Raw genomic sequence first — 20,153 nt, forward strand, 5'->3', positions numbered from 1 at the left:
AGATAGAGAAATATTTAACGAATCCAAAGCCAGATCTTTGTGTTTTTTAGTAGCGTCTGAGGAGCATGAGCTGTACTCAGGACGAGCGCAGTCAACAGGCGGCTACAGATCAGCATCCTTATCAGGCTGTCAGAAAAAAAGTTACAAAAATGTTACATTTAGATAAACTAATGTCATTTGTAAATCTAATTGTAAATTGCTGTTTGTTGATTTCAGTAATGAACATTTAGACGGTGTTTCTTAACACGTGCAGTAAGCACCAACTTTTTTTTGGTCTTAATGAAACCATAGGAGTTTGGCTTCGATTATACTGGTTTAAGCTTGGATTTTGGAGTTTCTAGTTTAGTGGACCAGACATTAGAACATATTCATAAAACTACGGGACCTGAAACAAATCTCCTTTAAGAAAATGTGCTGATAACACATTTCCAACTCCTGGCAGATCATGCAAGCATTTCTCCCTGTAGAAGTAATAAATAAATGATATAAGACACTCATCTTTCATAATATGCAACTACTGAAATTAACCTTCCTTCATTCTTTTGTACTTCAATTATTAATTTTGTTTTATGTATTTTTTATTTAATTGTATGTGTTTTAACTTGTAGTTCCTCAGATGCAGAGTTAAAGTGCGTAATTTGTCAGCAAACGTTATAAGAGATTGTAGCGAAATATTAAACGTACATCACACAAATACCGTCGCTCAAATTAAACCAGAAATACCAGCGAACAATACAAACATGACAAGCTGCGTCTGAATAGCAGCGTCTGAAAACGCGCACATACACGCACACGGAGGCCGCGTGCGATTGGACGACAGAAACTGGCCGTCGGTGTGACGTCAGCGCCGCCAGGAGGAGGAGGAAGCGTTTAGAAAAAAGCACCGAGGAGGTGAGAGGAGATCAGTGGATGGTCTAACGGGGAACACGGCGCAGCCTCGGGACCGCGGACTGAAGGAGGACACGCGGAGAAACACGCGAGGCGCCGCGTTCCTGGCGGAGCCACACGGATACAAAAACGCGCAGGACCTCTCATCGTCAGACCGCCGTGGACACGCAGCCTCGGCAGATGGCGTGGGAGGTACGCATCTGATCCGCGCGCTCACCTGTTTGTCAAAGCGAGGCTGCACAGAACTCGTGTCCTGCACATCTGGAGGCTGGAAGATGCTGCAGCTGCTCGTTGCCACGTGCGGATGTTACTCAGTCTCAGTGAACGAGGGGGTCGTGTGGATGGAAAGTGAGTATTTGGGGGTTTGTGTGTTTGGAGGGTCTTTGGTTAGTGGCCACAGGTCACAGGCTTGTCCTAATGAACGCAGCCCACTCTCAGCCTGCGGATCCACTGGCCTAGATCTAGACTTGTTTCAGGGTGAGGTTTTATTACCAGCACTTATTCAATCGCGTTTAATTCAGGTCCAGTGTCAAAAATTTGAAAACGACACAAAGTAATGGTGGGCTGTTGTCCATCAGGCCTGTTCTACTCAGACCCACCAACCTTCAATAGGCCGTCTTGCTTTTCTAAAATTTATAGTAAACACAGTATAAACACAACTCGTGTCTGTGAAGTGGATTTCCTTCAAACGAAGCTGTGCAATCGGACTTTCACCCTTGAAGAAGTGGCGAATGACTTGTTAGTGTATCTGTTTCCCAATTAAGACTAATGACGTCAGACGCAGTGACAAAGACAAGCGTGAGTTCATCATGAGGTTATTTTGTTGATTATAACATAAATAATAAAAACTGCGCAGCTCGTATAAAACAATGTCTACACTAGAATGACCAGTAGTGGGACATTACAAATTAGTATGAGACTGATAAATAATGACATGTTCAATAAATAGTTCAATATTTCTAATAGAGACCTACATTCAGTAGAGAAATGCAGACATTTAATGGTAATTTGAACGTGATAATCACAAATAAAATAACTTCGGCTTTAAAGAAGAACATCTTATTTAGTAATTATTAAAATCTGCATGTTTTTCATGGCCTTGTTATGTTATTAAGTCACTGTGGGTGGAAAAGGAGCAATCAAACAATAAGATGTGGTGATGTGCACTGCAACATGTGGATCTCACCACAGCTCACTATGAAAGTTTTCAGATCTTATAGTGTAAGTTACAAAAATTATTCATATTAGTTAGGCTCTACTAATAATAATGTCATGTTGTTCTTTGTTCCTAGGAAGCCTCAGACTTTCATTTTGCTCTTGTAGCCAAGGAGCCTGTTCCTTTCTTTGGTTATCTAGCTGTATGAGTGTTCATCATCTGTCATAAAGCTAGATAACCGAAAGTAGGAATGGCCTCCAGACTCATCGCGTCCTGAACGAACTAAACATGAAGAGGAACACACCCAGAGGAGGACGGGGCATGTTCAGGTATGTCACCACAAACTGAACTGTTTGTTAGACTGAACTCAAGTGTCAGTTCAAAAGTCTCTGTCTATTGGTTAGAAGAAGTAAAACCTGCATTTATAGTCAGTCTCATTGCATGCAATCAATTATTATATTTTAATATATCCTAAAAAACATTTTTTATTTTCATCTTTAAATCTTGCAGGAATGTCTTAATTGTATGTCATAATAAATCAAATTTGTGGAATATTCATTAAAAATAGACTAAATAAAACTTTTTTATAAGAGGAGTAAAGATCAAACTACCTTTACTCTTTTTATGAACTGAAACATAAATTTTTTTTTTGTCCTAATAATTGTATTATAATTACATCTCAACTGCTGTAAAACTTGGCCCAGCAAAAAACTTTAAAGACGTTTTTGCAGTTTATAATATTTATTCAGTTGTTGTAAGAAAACCACACCAATCCCCTTAAATGCACTGGCAATCTCAGTCTTTATGTTGACGGCTAATGTTCATCATTGCACATACAGACACAGAATATCCAGCTGATATATTTGTCCACAAATTTAAAAATTCAAAGAAAGCATTTTTCCTAAAGTGCCTCTGTGTGAATTAGGAGGCCTCCTCCTGTGACTGAAGCGTGTGACTGTGCAGGTTGAGCCTAGCCTCCCTCCTGTCTATATGGAAGCCATCTTGACGGAGTCTCCCTGCTGCCTCTAAAATGGTTGTGTTGGCACAAACGGGCAGGGCCGCATTAATTGGTGCCTCGTTATTTGTCTGTCAGAGCCTGTGCTGTCTTTAAACCTTCCTGTTTTAACTCTTGTTACTCGTGTCTCCTCTGGTGCGACCCGACTAACTAATTATTGAAGTCTGAGGCCTTCAGGTCACAGTGAATCTGACTGTAGACATTCCTGGACACCTGACACCTCACAGATTCCACTGTTCAGTCCTGGAAGTCAAGCATACAGAAAAAACTAAAATGAGTGATGAGCACATGCATGAAAACACACATCTCATTCATTTTGCTCATCCTGACATCTTTATCTCGACATCTTTAAGTAAAAATATCTAAGTTATTTAACTCCCTATTTTTTTATTTGTTTCTATTCAATTCAATATAAACATGAGACAATGCCAATATGTGTACATAAATTAACACTTTTGTGTTAAAAAAACAATCAATTCTAGTTTTTGAACACAGGACATTTATTAGTTCAAGATAAGTGCTCATGTGCCTTCAAGTCCTTTATTGAGTAATTATTTTAAATACAACCGGAAAAGTAAGGAAATTGTAACATCTCATCAGCATTTGCTCTGCAAACGTCCTGCACAGGTAAAACACACTCATACTGAGTTATTGAATGCAATATTTACTATTTAATATTGTAGCAACAGTGAGTCTTCATCCTCAACATGAAAACAAATCAGAATAATTTCTCATTGAAATAAAGTATGTATACAGGTCCTAAAATGAGTAACAGACGTAGATCAATTAATTAATACAATCAATAAATTTGCGCGTAAAAAACGGATGAGGCGAAAGAAAGTAGCACGTGTAAGACTGGGCCTGTTACCTTTTCTACAGGGAGGCCGCCAATTCAGCAGCTAATTAATCAAGATACAATACAGTTACCAAAATGAAACACGTTTTGTAATTATTCCCTTCAAAACAAATTATTTGTTGTACACAATAAACCATTCGCCCAACTGCTCAGTCTTTTACTGAACGTCCTTTTGTCACTGCTCTGATGCTCCTGAACATAAATACATTGTTTTCAGACTTCAGACAGATTTGAACTGTTCTATAACAGCACGGTTCAATATGAATAAAAGAACGAACCTGAGTTATTTCACCTTTTTTTTCCGCAGCTAGAGATATTTGCATACACCGATGATAGATTACTTACTTATAGGTTCTACGCCTGTTTTTTCCCCGCAGTATTAAAACTGAGAAATGAACCGTCATTCCTACATCAACACGCTGCAACCACGAGCGTCGGTCCCAGTCGTTTTCCGGTGTCAGCGCTCTCTGTCGGTCTCTCCGCCGCTCCTTCGCTGCGCCATAATGCGAGCCTGCCAAAAAACAAAGAGCGGCCCCACAGTGGCGCAAAATAAAGGAAACAATCACGCAACTCCGGCCGATAATGAATAGGACACAGACAAGCTCTGCATATTAACATAATTGCATAGAAACGAGGGGAGCAGAGAGCGCATTTAAAGGCGCAGCGGCCCCCGCGTGCGCCTCCATCTGCTGCTGTCTGCGTGTCTGCGCCACAAACCAAAGCCTCAATTATGGACAGTTGTAAATAATGGCGTCACGTCATTTCATCGAGTTAATCTCTCTATCTAAACTGTGCTACCTAAGACGACGCTGTGCCCAGAGGACCAAATAAGACAGTAACTGTGCCAGCATCTCTCTGCCTCCACTCTGCCAACGTTTCGATCATATCAGTCCCTTATTATTGACATTAATACGGCCCAACTTCAATATGTTGAAGTTCATTGATTCCATGAATGTAGAATGAACTCGTGACTTCTGACTAAGAATCTTTGCTTGAGTTTACGTAAACAGAGTTTTGTGACAAAGGGTTTGTTTCCGTGCCGTGGTTTGTGAAATGAGAGGAAAACTGTTTCTTTATTAGAGCAGGCTGTAATTAGACGGGCAGGTGGGGGGAGGGGCCACGTGTGAAGCTGGGCGATAAGATGAGCTCACGCAGCAGAACGCAGTCTGGCCACCAATCCAGAGCCTGTGCAAACCATTAGCCCTCATTAGCTGTTTAAAACAGATTCAAGCATGTTTTACTCATTTGCCAGAAGAGACTGAAAATGGCGAACGGGTATTTATATTTTTTGTACCACAAAACCTTTAATTATGTAGAAGGCCTGCAACAGGGTGACCGATGAGTCCAGCACATTGTGATAATAAACAACATGAATTCATTTATTTATCACCATTCATTAACATTCACTTAGTGCAAAAGCTAATTGTGAGTTATTAGCTCATTATCTTCGCTTTTAGTCTTTTTTGCATAAACAAACGAGCACGGACTGACCGACCGCGTGCAGTTGTGTGGTTTCTCCCCTCGCTCCGGTCGCGGGCGGCCGCTCGCTGCCCTTCACTGCAGCAGACCTGTTGATAAACAGTAGCCAGCGTCCACATTATCATTCTGATCCTGGCTCCGCTCCACAATGGCCGCCTGGTGAAAGGAGCACTTGACAAAGGTCTGACACCTCTGTTTCCCATGGTTGTGTGCGCGAGAGGCTGCTGCGCCGGGCCGGTCCAGAGGATCCAGTCCAGACAGTGGCAGATGTCTGCATTAGCGCCGCAGCCGCACCAGTGTCTCCTGGAAAAAGTTGTGCCCCTTTGTCTTCCTGCCTCTTTATGTCTGACCGTGTCTGATCACAGTCAAAGTGAAAAGGCCGCAGCCTTCGCGAACCCGCTTGGTCCAGATCAGCAGGAGGATCAGTGCAACATTTCTCTTTTATATTTTAACCTTATTGGGACTCATTAGTACAAGTCTCTCTTTAGTTATGATAAGATGATGTGGAACTGATTTCCCTGATTCTACAGTATTCAAGACAAGCTAGTTTTTATAACGAGCCACAGCTCAGAATCTTTAGTTTCTGGTTGGATACCTGTGTTAATGCATGCAGCTACTCATACCCAGGTTCTGCTCTCCGGGTCCCACCGGGTCCAACAGTCGCACCTGTGTGGAGCAGGGATGAGGGTGAGTGGGCGCTGCGTGTTTTCCGTTCCTGCAGTCCTGCAGCCGCGATCCTGACGTAATCTGGGGATAAACCCCATTATCCCGCTTGTTCCCGGCTTTGTAGCAGCGACAGGGGACCTTTCACGGCTGCTTTTTCCCCCAAGGTGGAGCGGGTCTGAGCGGCTAAGACCCCCGACGTGGACCGGCTGTCATGCCCCGGCTTTAGGCTGGAGCAAACTGGGACGAGCACAGATGGAGATAAATGCTGAATGTGAACATTATAAGCAGAGTTTTTATTGATTATCTCAGCTCTCAGTTCTCACAGTGATTGTTCAATATATTAAATAAATGCTACATATTTTGTATATATTTTATTATTAGATCAATTTATTACCAAACGAAATTATTTTTATTGTCCTTATTTTACATTTTTTTTATATAATATATATTAAAATGATTAACAGAACAGAATTTACAGGTTCATATAAAACATCTAGTTATTGTTAAACTTAATTGCAGGGCTAAGTGTGTCAGGATTGATTTCTCTCCCATCAGACAAGTCAGTCAAGTTCAAGTTCACCGGGGCAGACATGTCTGAACTCTTCATTCACTGCTGTCGAAGCCGACCCCTCCTCCTCCCCCCCGTCTCCCCCTCCGCCCGTGACTGCGTGGCATTACTGCGACGGCGGGTCAGAGGCGTTGTTATGGCAGCAGGCCGGACGGCCCGACTATGTGCTGGTGAAAAGGACAGCCTGTCAGAGCGAGAGAGTGAGAGACTCAGGTTCCCCCCAACAGCTGGGCACGACCCAACCACCCCCCCCCCCCCTCGCCCCCCAGGGCCTTTCAAACACCACCCAGACCCTGGGAACACTAAGAATTTCACATTCATCATCCTCACACACACACTCTGCTATTCTCCTAACCTCCATCACTCCTCACCTGCACTTTCATCCCCCCACCCACACACCCCACACACCCACTCACCCCACACGCAGGCATGTACATATGTTCACACACACTATACCTCGCTTAATTATGCCAATCTGTACTGTGTAATCAAGTAAAGGACTTAAACAAAACATGGAGCGAGAAGGACGATCACGTGTTTTCAAACTGAGTCACTGTGTGTGTGTGTGTGTGTGTGTGTGTGTGTGTGTGTGTGTGTGTGTGTGTGTGTGTGTGTGTGTGTGTGTGTGTGTGTGTGTGTGTGTGTGGGGGAGAGAAAGAGAGAGAGAGATTTTGTTGAGGTCTCATTCAACTTTGAGCATGAAAGGCTGGTGATTTGCATAAACTGCATGCTGTCTAAGAGGCTTGGGGTGGCAGCCATACTGAGCAAAGATATAAGGGAACATGGGAAAAAAAGAAAGCACGATCCTGCATTGTGGCGCTTCAAGAAGAAAGAGGAGGTTTGAATAAGAGAGAGGGTGAAAATTGGCAAAGAAAGAGCCCTAGCATGTCTCCCAGTGGGATTAAATTGTCCAGGAACCTCTTTATATATAATTTGGTGAATCTGGCAGCAGCATGGCTGCAGGGCTGATCTCACATCCAGCTCCCACCTGAATTTCATTTGACAAGAGTTACATGCACTCAGATGACGCAACCGGTTGAAGAATGTTGTAAACGGGTGTGTTTTAAAAATGTCGGCAAACAAAGACTTTCCAGTGGGATGTTAATTTTAATTTCTTGTGTTGTTCTGGTTTTGTGTGTTTGCAGGGACGGACTGGACCGATGCCGACGCCGGCGGCTGTGGAGGCTGCGTCACTGCCAGTCACAGATTCAGACTGAGAAGTTTGTGTTTGACTCGTCACAAACTGTGCACATACAAAGGACAGTGATTTGAAATGATTTAGGATTTCTGTAATATATAGTTGTGCTTCACTGTTACCACTTGGGCTCTGGGTTATTTGTGTTGTATTTGTGTTGTTACAACAGCTAATTGTGTCAGTGTGCAGAATAAAATTATTATTATTAAAATAATCTATACTCAATAAAATAATTAACCAGGAAACACGACTGTGTCGTTATTTAGGTGGTTAAAACGTTGGCTCCTGTCAGGACCTTGGACAGAGGCAGTGAACTAAAACAAGTCACACCTTCTGTTTCTTCTTATAAAACAGCATCTGTGCTGCTTTTCCTTAAAAATACCACGACTTCAGACTAAGAGAAACGTTTTGATTCACAATACTCACTGATACAACCTGCCACAGCAATAAGTGAACAGACAATGGGAGGGAAAACGGACATAATTGTTACATCCGACGTCAAACGAGACAGTAACAGGACGACGGGGATAAAAATGTTCACTGTGTCGAACGTCGCCTCCCAATTAAAAAAAATAGTTTAATGAAAATATTATGCAAGTGAAATAATTAATTAAAAATTGTCAAAACTGGTGTTTGTCGCGCTCATACCCGACCATAAAGTGATCGGTGCGTCTCTCCGGTGGACAGATCCACGTGTCCCCTGTGAATCCCTTCACTGTCGCTCCCGCTGGGAAGACCTCGCGTCCGGACAGCGTCAGGCCGCTGCCGGACACAAGGAGTCGTGACCTCTCTCTCTCCTGGGACCGAACTTGACCCGACACAAGCCCGCAGACACGTGCGTGCCCCCGGATCTGGTTCTTCCGGTTTGGGCTTTGACGAAGATTGTTTGATTCGTTTTCTTTTCTGGTCCAATTCTTTATTAATGGACATTTGAAGAGAATTAAAATAATGCTATAAAACCAGATCTCCTGAGCTTAGTAATGCTTTAAGAGATGATGTTTAATCGACATTACTGTCTACAATTTCAACATCCAAGCACCGTTTAATGCCATGCTATTATTTTTTATGATTTGTTCCATTAAGTTGTTTAGGATTGTTGCCTGTGTGATTAGTGACTTCTGTGAGGTGATTTATTAAGTGATGTCCCCAGGAGTCAAACAAATAACAAATGTTACACTACAAACACAAAGCACCGAAAGAACTTTTTTAGATGTTACTATTTATTTATTTAACAATATGAATCTATGTGTTTCTCCAGTTGGAGAGAGTTGCCTTTTTAGAGTTTGGTGCAGGAAAAGGCGACTGGCTTGACTTTGACCTTATTGAACACCAGGTTCCAGACAGATCCTTGCATCAGTGCGTGAGCTCGTTTACGTTGTGGCGGCTGACTGGCAGCGGTCGTCCGCGTCCGGGATGGAAAGTCTGCAGGCGATGCCTGAGACAACGTCGGCTCTATTTAACGCTCATGAGACGAAATCAGTCCCACCGACACCGGCGGGTCTGAAGGCTGCACGTGAGGCTGCCTCCGCCCGCAGGAGCCGCGGCTGCAGGTGCTCGCTCTCACGGCACTCAGTGTGTATTCATTCATTCATTAATTCTACTCAGATTTTCTACTTGTCATCAGATAGAGATAGATGTTGTCTATTGTACTAGGAGTCGCGGGAGGTCGCATCATTCACCAGGGCTGAGAAATTGATTTCCAGACGATGCTGCAGAGATCAAAGTCAAGTTTTACCTACGCTTGTTATCCACAAATAAACCATCACTTACCATTTATTAGTCTGGAGACTAGCCAGTGCTTTTATCACAGAGACTGAATATAACCTCATTTATTTGAACGTGACTAATGTGGCATCATTGCGTACATTCTGAAGTAAGACCTCAGACTGTAGCTCATGAATGATGAGCAGGCAGCTGTGGACCACGTCTACGTCTGTGGAGGCTGCAGATGATTGTCCAGTTATTTATATCTTCCAGCTCAGTGAGCTTTAGATCTTCTACTCTGTGTTTGCATAATAATAGAATCAGGTCCTGTGAACTTCCCCAACCTATTGACCCAATCCCCACACATGAATAGCACTGCACTGGGGCTCCCCAGCCTCTCAAACAGGATTTAACCATGCCTTAAGTCCCAATCATGGTAATTTAATATATCTTAAGCCCCTGGCTGTTTTCTGGAGACCCTCTACAGTTTGTTTTAGGCCTTCTCTTCTTCTCACCTCATCAGCGCTACTTCTTACATGCCAAAATTAGGGAGCTGCTGCAGCTCCACAAGCCCCTTTTTACCAGCTAAATGAGCCTCGATTCCACGAGATTAGAAAAAGGGTTTTGCTTTAATTATTCAGTCTTTTGAATTGGGAGGAAAAAATGGATCTGAAGGACAGATGGCTAAAAAATAATGGTGTCTTAATAAAAGCTGTGAAGTCATATTTTTATTTGTTGGATGATATTTTTGTAATTCTGCACCTGTTGTTATTTTGCTTGTTTCCGTCAGCTCCACGCTTCACAGCTGTCAGTCTATGTGTAACACAAAGCGATGAGGAAGCGGGAAGAAATTGTGTTTTAAATGCCAGCACAATCACTTAAGTGCCCACCACAAACCGAGCTAAAGAGGTTCTGCAGCAACAGAAAGGAAGTCTGATGAATCAGTCTGTTTAATGTTTAATGTTCAGTGTTTGAAGAACCTTTTGTTTTTTCATCTGAACTGTATTAATGCTTAGGCCAGATTTTATTCCAGCCACAGGTTTGTTTGCCATGCAAACGCACATGCTGCTGACAGACCTTGTACAGTATCTAGTTTATATTTTGCCAAACACAAATTGATAGTTTTGGAAAAAGTAAATTCCTCCTGTATAAAATATTTGACCTGTGCACATTCTTTTGTCACGCACTGGCGCGTTTAGATGATTGTTGCATCTGTAAATCTGTTTGAACCATTACCACAGCATGTGAATGGAACACCACAGCCGTAAAGCAGACACATATAAAGATGCAGTTGTTAACTGCAGCGCGGGGAAAGGAAACTAATGGGGCCTTGAGGAATGCGTGCTTCAGCGTGAACGACCAGATTCTGTCATTGCCACAGTGGCGCCACCTGCTGGACGCAAAGCAGCAGCATGTGTTTTATTTAGTTTATGCCTTTTTGCGTGCATTCATGTTAATAATAATGATAATCATTAACATTATTATTAGATGGCAGATAAGGTTATGTAGCGTATATCAGTTATACGTTACACACAGATGCATGCAGTCATATTTTGAAAATCAAGATAAATCCCAGTAACAGATAATAAGCTGTGGTGATGAGGTTTGGCAGCATGTTGAGCACATATAATACAACTCAGAGTAAATGACTTCCAACCGTCCATCTCACGTCTTCAATGCTCTGCATTGTTTTACTTGCCCGGCCAGCGTGGAGGATGGGAGCACATGGATAATTTCCCAAAGACAGAGATGCAGCAGGTCCAGAAACGAACTCATCAGAGTTCAGGACACACAACGACGGTGGCCCCGCAGATCCACGAGCCCCCGAGAGCCGAGATTTGTGCACCACAACAAAGCGTGCATTTGTTTCTTCCAATGAAAGCTTCTAATTAACACGGCTTCCTTTCAGATAGTCGAGATCAAATAGTAGCAATTATCTGTGCAAACTCTGATGAGGTGGAATCCCATGCATTCATGGCTGCACATTCGACAATAATCTCAGTCTCCAGCCTGGTTCACTGCACAAGCAGAGCTTAGTGGGGCCCACTGAAAAACAGCCTAATGATCTCTGACGAAGGTCCACACAATGATCCGTCACACACACAAGTAGATATTTACATATTCAGAATTCATTGATCCTTTCTTCCTTTTTAATCGTTAGGTTAGAAAAGCCCATGTATGCAGCAAACCAATGTATGCCAACAGGACCTTTGGTAGCGGGGTGAGTTGAGGATCCAGCGTTTTACGCTGAATCGCTCCATTCTGTGCTCGTCCGCTTTAACAGCCAGGTCACGTCTGTGCTGTGCTTCAGCCAAACCACAAAAACCAGCCCAGGAGATCGCCTTTGGAAGTATTCACGTATTAATCGTGTATCAGACGGATTCCTCGGGACGTGTGTGATTGTGCGACCTTTACCGTTTGTGTCTGTGGGCAAAGCCTTCAGCAACGTCTGAATCTGCTGGATGGAAACGATCAGTGGATCAGTGGATGAATAGACGCTTACTGTAGGATGATGATTTTTATGAGGATGAAGAAATCAACAACAGCTTTAAGTTTAGGGGTTCACCTGCTGACGCTGTCAAGTTTAGGTTTATTTAGTGTGTGCAGTGTGAACAGAGACTCATTTGTCAGGAGTTGCAGATGTAAAACTTTATAAACACAAGAACATAACAAGAACGTAACTCATATTAAGTGTCTAATTTTATGCATTAACTCCCGCGTGCATCAAACGGTGCATCCTTTACATCCGGACCTGAATAATAACGCACAAAACACTAGACAGTTGCGTTCGCTGTTGACATAAAAATGTGCAAACACACAAACAAGGGCTGTGTGTGCAAAGCCCGCATGTGCCTGTGAGGCTGAGGGGGAACAGGCGTGAGCTTCATCAGGACAGCACACAATCACAGAGCCACAGTGTGTCCCTGTATCCAGGCAGGGCAATGTGTGCGCATCAGGTTTTGTGGGGCTCTGATGAGATGTGACAGCGCAGCTCTCACTCAAAGATCCTCGAATTTGGTCCATTTTTCTGCCTTTTCCATTTACAATGCTTCAGTGGAGATTTCTTTATTTCAGGATGGACAATGGTCTCTTTCTTTCTCGTTGCCTACATCTCCCTCTGTCTCCCTTACACACACACACACACACACACACACACACACACACACACACACACACACACACACACACACACAAAGCCTCGCTGGCAGACGCACGCACACTTGCTTGCTGTCATGCTCATTTTGATGGTAATTAATGACATCACCGCTGCGTGCGGGTGCATGCTGGTGTGTGTGTGTGTGTGTGTGTGTGTGTGTGTGTGTGTGTGTGTGTGTGTGTGTGTGTGTGTGTGTGTGTGTGTTGGGAGGGGGGTGCATTTGTTTGTTGAGCAAACCGTGGGAACAGGGAGCTCTCCAGGGTGGCGAGTCAGGGCCTCCAACAATACATATGCTGTTGCTTTTCACCCAAACACCCTCCCTTCCCAGGAGAATCATTCCTCTCCCCTCCTTCCCGTCCCCCGTTTGCTTTTTTCCCTCCTTTTTTCCATGACTTTCCCTCCTTCGCGTTTGTCCAGTTTGACGTGTGAGTGTGCTGCCTCCTCTCTCTGTCTCATTAGCGGCAGCTACCGCTCTGCTTAGGCTTTCGTCAGCGTTTCAGCCGCTGGATGGATCGTCTGTGAACTGAACGGTCGAAATCAGCTCAGCAGCAGGAAAAATCACGCACGTACTGTAAAAGCAGCTCATCGTCTCCGTACGGCCGTGCCACGGCCCTGTCAGTCACAATATCCCAAACAGCTGGAGGTTTCCACAGTTCAGACTCTGACAGCAGCGGGTTACACACAGAGCGTGGGCTGCTTTTAATACTGTTTATGTTCCAGAGAAAATATCGTCTCAGGCCTAAATAAAGGAAAAAATAAATGGGTTTTTTGACTCTTGAAACTTTTATTTAGCAGCTGATTTGAAAAGCAAGCAGTGAAGTGAAACGTCCTCCAGTGGAATAATTACAAAGGAATAATTAAGCAGCAGGGACAGAAACTAATAACATGAGAGGAACGAAAGCTGCTGCTTCACATCTACTCGACTCTTGAGCTCAAAGTGTATTTAGTCTTGTTTACACTTGTCTACAAAGTTCAAACAGATGCAGCCAGTAAACTGAATATATTTAGTAGCAGGATCCGTGGATAAATGTTCTGTATTTGAACCATTATCCAAAGAAAGCGTGACACTGTAACTGTGCCAACATGTTCATTTACATGCAAACAATGGCAGCATGCAATAAACAAGCATAAATGTTTTTTTAATCACAATAATCAAACACTATCTCCTATCCACTAATTAGAGCTCAGGGGCAGGTGGAGCACCTAATTAGCCAGAGCGCTCAGTGCGTATGAGCTTTAAAGCTGCTCTGATTTCTGCAGCTTTCACCCCAGGCAGGAAACCAGTGGCCTTTGTGCCCAAATCAAAGCACAGCAGCTATGAATAGTGATTCCTCTGGTTCTCCTGCTCAGCAGCACCGGCTGAGAGGTCGTCCCCCCCCCCCCGAGACTTTCCTCTTTGACCCCAACAAACGGACTGCTGTCGGCTGAATGAAGCGGTCGGCCCTCGGGGACGCCGGGTTTTCAGGCGATGGACGTTTGAACGGCGCTCACTGAGACGTCGTGTGAGGGACGGACGGTGAGCAGGTTCACCATCAGAACAACTTACATACGGTCTAAAAGGACAGCGTCAGCCTCAAGCTGTAAGTGTCACTGTCCTGTGCGCTGACGGGTTCTGTTCAGCCCACCGGGGTCCGAGGACAGTGAGAACACGCAGGTTGCTGCGTCCGTCTACGAGCCCAGATGGACTCTGCAGCCCGCTCCAATCAGCTCACAAAGCTGATATAATTGCCAGGGCAGGATGGGACAAGGCCACTGCCTTTGCAGGTCCTCCGTCTCCTCCTTTCCCCATTGCACCTATTCTGCTGCACTCTATACTCACTGATTATACTCCCCTCCCTCATTGTCCCATTATCCCCCTGCAACAACAGGCCAATTTGTCCCCCAGCTTCACTCTCGCCTCCCCTCCTGCTGCATTATTTAGCCCCTCTTCGGCACTTCAATGGCAGGTACTGATTAGAGAACTTCTACAACCTCTTCGCTATTCCTCAAAACTCACCCCCCCCCCTTCCCAGCAACCTTTAATCTGATTACAGGCTTTCTGCAGCTTTTCAGAGGAGGCCGGTCACAGGAGGACAATAGCAGACCAAGTGGTTTCACAAACACTCTCCCCGGGATCATATGATTCACAAGAGGCGCTGCGTCCACTCTCCCTCGGCATCATGTCCTAGCGAGGCCTTTCTATGAAGTAACTTAAGCAAATACTCTGTTAGTGATCTGATGCTGCTGGATCATGTTCTCAAATGTGTGTGTGGCTGTTGTTCTCCATGTATCAATCTTCATCACATCTAATATTTTGTGTTTTCATAAATACATGGGGTTATATTATATAATAAGCACACGTAGTCATAACCTTTTGCAGATGTTTCCTGATGTGCAAAATATCCAAGAAACTCTTAATTAAGTTAATATAATAAACGTGCGTCACTATTGTGTGATGACAAATTCAAACACAAACCTGTGGCTTTGCACTTTGAACCAACCAAACAACTACACTGTGGGAAATAAATATGTCTAATGCTAAATAGCTAGGCTAATCCGGCCACTGAGGTGTTTGACCTCGGCCACAACTGTTAACTCGTTAAAGCCCATCAGGCCGTTTACGGACCTCTCCACTCAATAAAGCTTCTGCCACCAGCCAACCTCACAAGGCCGACACAAAGCCTGTGTCCAGCCTGTGTGTTTAGAGTTCACTAATGTCAGGAAGTGACCCTATTGACTGGCCTGTCCGGGCCTCATTAGCATCACAATAGAAGGTCTAGAGGGACGGGAGCGAAGCAACGAGCAACTCAGAGACGGAGGCCGGCACTTCCCCCAGACGCCCACCTTCAGTCAAACCCAATCATCCAAGGAGCTCTGTCATTTAGTGGTAATTGATAGAACATTATTGTTTGAATCTGCCATGTCAAAATAAGAGTCCTGACTGTCACATAATTTATAATGATTGAAACTTTAAACCAGTATTAAATGTTTGTCTACAGTTACTGACTCCAGTCCAGTGTATATCTTTGTGGTTGAAGCGTTCTTATAATGGCTGGATAGATGTGATGGTCACTGATAAGTTTAGGTTAAAACCTTGTGATTATGTGGGAAAGTGAGAGGTTCCAGATCCCAAGACGTTTCATCATGTTCACAATAATGTTGAGGTACAGTAATTCATATATATAATATTTATTCAAGAACCAATTGCTTACAATTTTAATTATCTAATACAAATACAAGGAAAAGCTTTTTCAGTGTTTTCAATGAATAAGTTAATTATGTATTCACAAAAAGAGAGCTGATGTAGTAAATACACGTCTATCTAAGACTAACATTTCAATCTAACTATTATCTAATAAAAATTTGAGACTAAAAGACTTTGTATAAGTATTACTTTAAATAGTATAATAATAGGCAAAGCTCAACACACAGGCCCTTCATTGTTGGAAGCTGTTTCATAGCTACCATAAAACATCCTTCTTGTTAGGTAATTTACCCAACAAACACATACTGTAGAAAGTGCAATACTCATCACATGCAGTTTACAAACACTTTTAAAATGATAATTGGTGAAAATCCATAAATGCCTTCTATTAGAAGAAAGAATCCAAAGTCAAAGTTGTTAAAAAATCAGATTCACTCAACAGCTCTCAAATTATGCAACATTAGTTGTGCTGTTTCATACTGTGTGGATTCATGAAGCATCTGTCACTGTGTATACATGCTCATTGTTTATATGGAGCATCCCGTTTGTGGGCTTGTCTTCTGTATAAATTACTGGTATTTCACAGCTGCATAAAATGGTTTGATCTCCCGCTGAGAGGCTTTAACTTTGCTCAATGTTGAAGGTTGACTCACCCCTGTCAACAGAGACATTTACAATTAACAACGAACCCATGAGTTAAAATAAATGAGTGACTGTGATCCAACCTACATTTCTTGTTGTTTATGTGCCATGTGGTTGTTGTACTCCAGAACTGGAGGAATGCCCTCCTCATCCTCAGGAACCTGAAAGCAGCAGGTGGGATCCGATCCATTAACGTAAGGGGTGTGAGGCTCAAGGCTTCAAAACGTTGTCATGGTAATGAAAGGGTAACAGCACCGCCTAGTGGTGGAAACGTGTTCCTACCTCCCAATAAGCTTCATCATCAAAGCAGTAGTCATCAGCAGGGTCGCCCCAGATGGGCAGCTTCAGGATGAGCCCTGTAAGAAGAGAACGAGGGGGCTTTAAATAAAAGATCTCAATATTAAATACTGTCCTCATGCATTTAAAAACTGTTAAGTTTTTGGAAACAATATCTAAGACACTTTGTCATCGTAGCAATTTTAAACTGTAGTTGCATCATTAACACTTCATTATCACTTCATTCTGTTACTTGTGTTTGATTACATTACATTACAATCAACTCACCGACAGCTGCTCCTCCAACGATCCCAAATGCGATGGCCACACACGTGCCGGCAGCCTGGTAGGCTCCCTGTGTCCCCGTAGATCGGCCCGCGTAGCTGCCCTGGAAGCCAAACGTGTTGTCCAGCCTGGGCGGAAAGAGAGACGAGGCAGAGACAACAGTCAAAGGCTGAGCGTCGGGACTGAACGGAGGCAGCGCAGCTGCGCGCTCACGCACCCGGTTTTGCTGTAGACGGCTTCGCTGGCGAACGCCGCGGTGATGGCGGCCACGAAGCCGCCCAGCATCCCCGGCACCGCGTGCAGGTTGTGGACGCCGCACGTGTCCTGGAGCTTGAGGCGCTTCTCTAAGAAGGGCTGAGGAAGAGACCAGCAGTCGCACAAAGTGTCCGATTTATTTAGTAATTTATTTATTTCAGTTCTGTGAGACCAAAGGTTTGCATTGACTCACCGTAACATACGCGAAGCCCAGGGTGGAGATGATGCCACAGAAGAAGCCCACGATCAAGGCGCCGTAGGGGGAGATCATGAACTCGGCTGCCGCTCCCATGGCGACGCCGCCGGCCAGCGTGGCGTTCTGGACGTGCACCTGTCACACAAACAGCACGGGAGCCGTGAGGAGCCGCGTCCGAGCCAGAGCCTCGGCCCGCGTGTGGCCTTCAGGGGCACCGCGGCATTACCATGTCCAGCTTTCCCCCTTTCTTGGTCAGACTGGAGACGCCCACAGCGGTGACCACGCAGGCCGCCAGCGAGACGTAGGTGTTTATGGCCGCTCGGAGCTGCCCGTCGCCGTGGTTGGCGATGGCCGAGTTGAAACTGGGCCAGAACATCCACAGGAACAGAGTGCCTGAGGGGAGAGACGAGCGTGGCGTGAAGACGGTCGCGGAGACGGGGGGTGCTGAGGCAGCAAAGGCCCGCGTCCGCGCGCTCACCGATCATCGCGAACACGTCGGAGTGGTAGACGGAGCCGTTGAGGTGCCCGCTCCTCTTCAGGTGGGGGCGGTAGAGGATCCAGGAGATGGCCAGACCGTAGTAGCCGCCGAAGGTGTGAATGACCATGGAGCCACCGGCGTCTCTGCACTGTGCACACACCGAGATTCCACTGCTGTGAACACTGGAGCGACCAACAGCGGAGGCCGTGTGCTGGGACTCACGTGCAGGAGGTTGAGGATGATGTACTCCTCCACAGAATACAGCGTGACCCCGAACAGGGTGACCACCATCATCTGGACGGGGCTCACTTTGCCCAGGAGGGCGCCGTAGGCGATCAGCGAGCCGGCGCAGCAGAAGTCTGCGTTGATCAAGCTGTTGGGGGGGGGGGGGAAAGAAATGTGAGTTCAAGGAGCAAACAGTCAAAGGTCAAAAGGTCGAGAGCATGTTGAGGCGTGGCCTGTGCGTTCAGAGCAGGAAGTTACATAACACTGACGACGACGGGGAAGTTACAGAGGAGACTGACTTTTCAATTCCGATCTTGATCTGCCCGGTGGCCGGGTCCAGGGAGTGGAACCAGCCCTGCATGAGCAGGGCCCACTGCAGGCCGAAGGCGGCGATCAGGAAGGAGAAGCCCACGCCGCCGAAGCTGTAGCGCTTCAGGAACGTCATGAGGAAGCCGAAGCCGACGAAGATCATGACGTGGACGTCCTGGAAGCCTGGAGGAAGAGCCGTAAAGCACTCATAATTATTGGTGTCGAGCCGGTGGCATGAGCTCGGCTCGAAGGGGGTGAAACAGAAGCGCAGAAGCTTTTCTTCCTACAGAACGATTCAATCGACTTTGATTCCTTTCTCTGAATGTGAGGATATGCTGGATTTCCCGCTGTGCATTTCCTCCTCCCAGCATCTCGTACTCACTGGGGTAGCGGTAGTAGAAGTCGTTCTCGATGTCGCTGCTGATGTTGTGGCTCTTTCTGTAGTCCTCCCAGTGCGCGTCCGCTTCGTAGTTGTACCTCACGAATATCCCAAAGAGCACCACCATGGCCATCTCCCACACGAAGCACACGGCCGGCAGGCTGACGCGCACGTTGGTGCTCTTGTTCTGGCTGAAGAAGCAGTTCCCCATGGCGACGCCGCGGTGGTGCCCGTGCAGCCGGATGACCCCCGGCTCTGCTCCGGCGTATTTATGCGGATGGGAAGAGGGGCGCGGTCCCGGTCCCGCGCGCCGATAGGGCGAGCGAGGCGTTATCTAACAGTCGCTACGCCCCGAGCGTCCGAGGGGGACGACATTCTTCACTACTATGTTCGGAATTAGCTCGGTGTGTTGCAATTCACTGCAACGTCCTGACCTGCAAGATGAAAGGTTCAGATGTTCAGGGCTGATTTGACCCTGAGGAGAGGAGCTACAGTGCATCAGTGTGTGAGACGAGCCGGTGACAGAAAACCCAGTCCTGAGCCCCAGAGTCACTCATGACCACCTCTGGAGCCACCGCCGCACTCCTTAGCGCCCAAATAAAAGTTTAACAAGGTCATTTTCATTACAATACGTGTCACTCCTCTCATGCTGCTCGTTCAAACATTCTTTTCCTACAAATCACGCGTGCCTTTGTTCTGCTGGCGTTGAGCTATCTCAGCCATCACCTGAAGACGATATTCCAAGTAAGAGGCACGTTGTGCTGCCGATGATAGGGGCCGGAGGCTTTGTCACAGCGCCGTGGCTGAGAACATTCTTCACATCTTATCTCATTCAATCTTCATGATGAGATGATGCGAGTCCTCCTCCACGTGTTACATAAGACAGAAACACCAGTGGTGAGATTCCTGTATGATAAGATTTGCAAGGTGTGACAGACTATTGTTTACAGTAGTTCTTTCAGATCACTTTATTGAAGCATAATTTTCATCGCAACGTTTTGTTGCACCAAGATTGTTTGCAAAGACAAAAAGAAATAAGCTAATACACAGTACATTTAGCAGTGGACTCATTCGTCTATAAAGACAAGCCTTTTGAAGCTTGCGCCGTTGGCTTGTGTTTGCAGGAAACGTGTGGTGTGAACTTTTACTGACTCGTTTTGGCTGATGTGGCAGCAGTGATGAGAAGTAACAGGGCTGAGGCACCTGTGGAGTAACTGTGATGATAAGAAAATAAAAAGAA

At 45.3% G+C, this 20,153-nt stretch overlaps 1 protein-coding gene and 1 long non-coding RNA gene across 2 annotated transcripts; one reads left to right on the plus strand and one right to left on the minus strand.

Annotated features, from left to right (window-relative positions):
- The first annotated feature begins 924 nt into the window (after positions 1–924).
- On the plus strand, positions 925–8,068 carry LOC121202133 (uncharacterized). The gene is made up of 2 exons (XR_005897484.1): positions 925–2,373; positions 7,774–8,068. It is a non-coding gene; the product is annotated as an uncharacterized LOC121202133 (long non-coding RNA).
- A 7,768-nt stretch (positions 8,069–15,836) lies between these two features.
- On the minus strand, positions 15,837–19,168 carry rhcga (Rh family, C glycoprotein a). Its single transcript, XM_029145275.3, has 11 exons — positions 18,917–19,168; positions 18,525–18,717; positions 18,223–18,373; positions 18,001–18,148; positions 17,749–17,915; positions 17,520–17,657; positions 17,289–17,425; positions 17,075–17,199; positions 16,793–16,866; positions 16,598–16,671; positions 15,837–16,523 (listed from the first exon to the last, which is right to left on the minus strand). The coding sequence occupies exons 1-11, from the start codon at positions 19,122–19,124 to the stop codon at positions 16,490–16,492; spliced, it is 1,449 nt and encodes a 482-aa protein (XP_029001108.1). The 5' UTR covers positions 19,125–19,168; the 3' UTR covers positions 15,837–16,489.
- Positions 19,169–20,153: the final 985 nt, after the last annotated feature.

This window comes from Betta splendens, chromosome 3 (genome assembly GCF_900634795.4).
Source record: "Betta splendens chromosome 3, fBetSpl5.4, whole genome shotgun sequence".
Classification (NCBI taxonomy): Eukaryota; Metazoa; Chordata; class Actinopteri; order Anabantiformes; family Osphronemidae; genus Betta; species Betta splendens.

Bases quoted from the DNA above. Each gene is read 5' to 3' on its own strand.
- rhcga (XM_029145275.3), bottom strand. From the start codon at position 19,124: ATGGGGAACTGCTTCTTCAGCCAGAACAAGAGCACCAACGTGCGCGTC. The intron at 17,916-18,000 runs GTGAGCGCGCGG...CTCTCCCCTCAG, and splicing joins CGACGTGTTCGCGATGATCG to GCACTCTGTTCCTGTGGATG. The intron at 17,200-17,288 runs GTGCGTGAGCGC...CTTTCCGCCCAG, and splicing joins GCCGTCTACAGCAAAACCGG to GCTGGACAACACGTTTGGCT.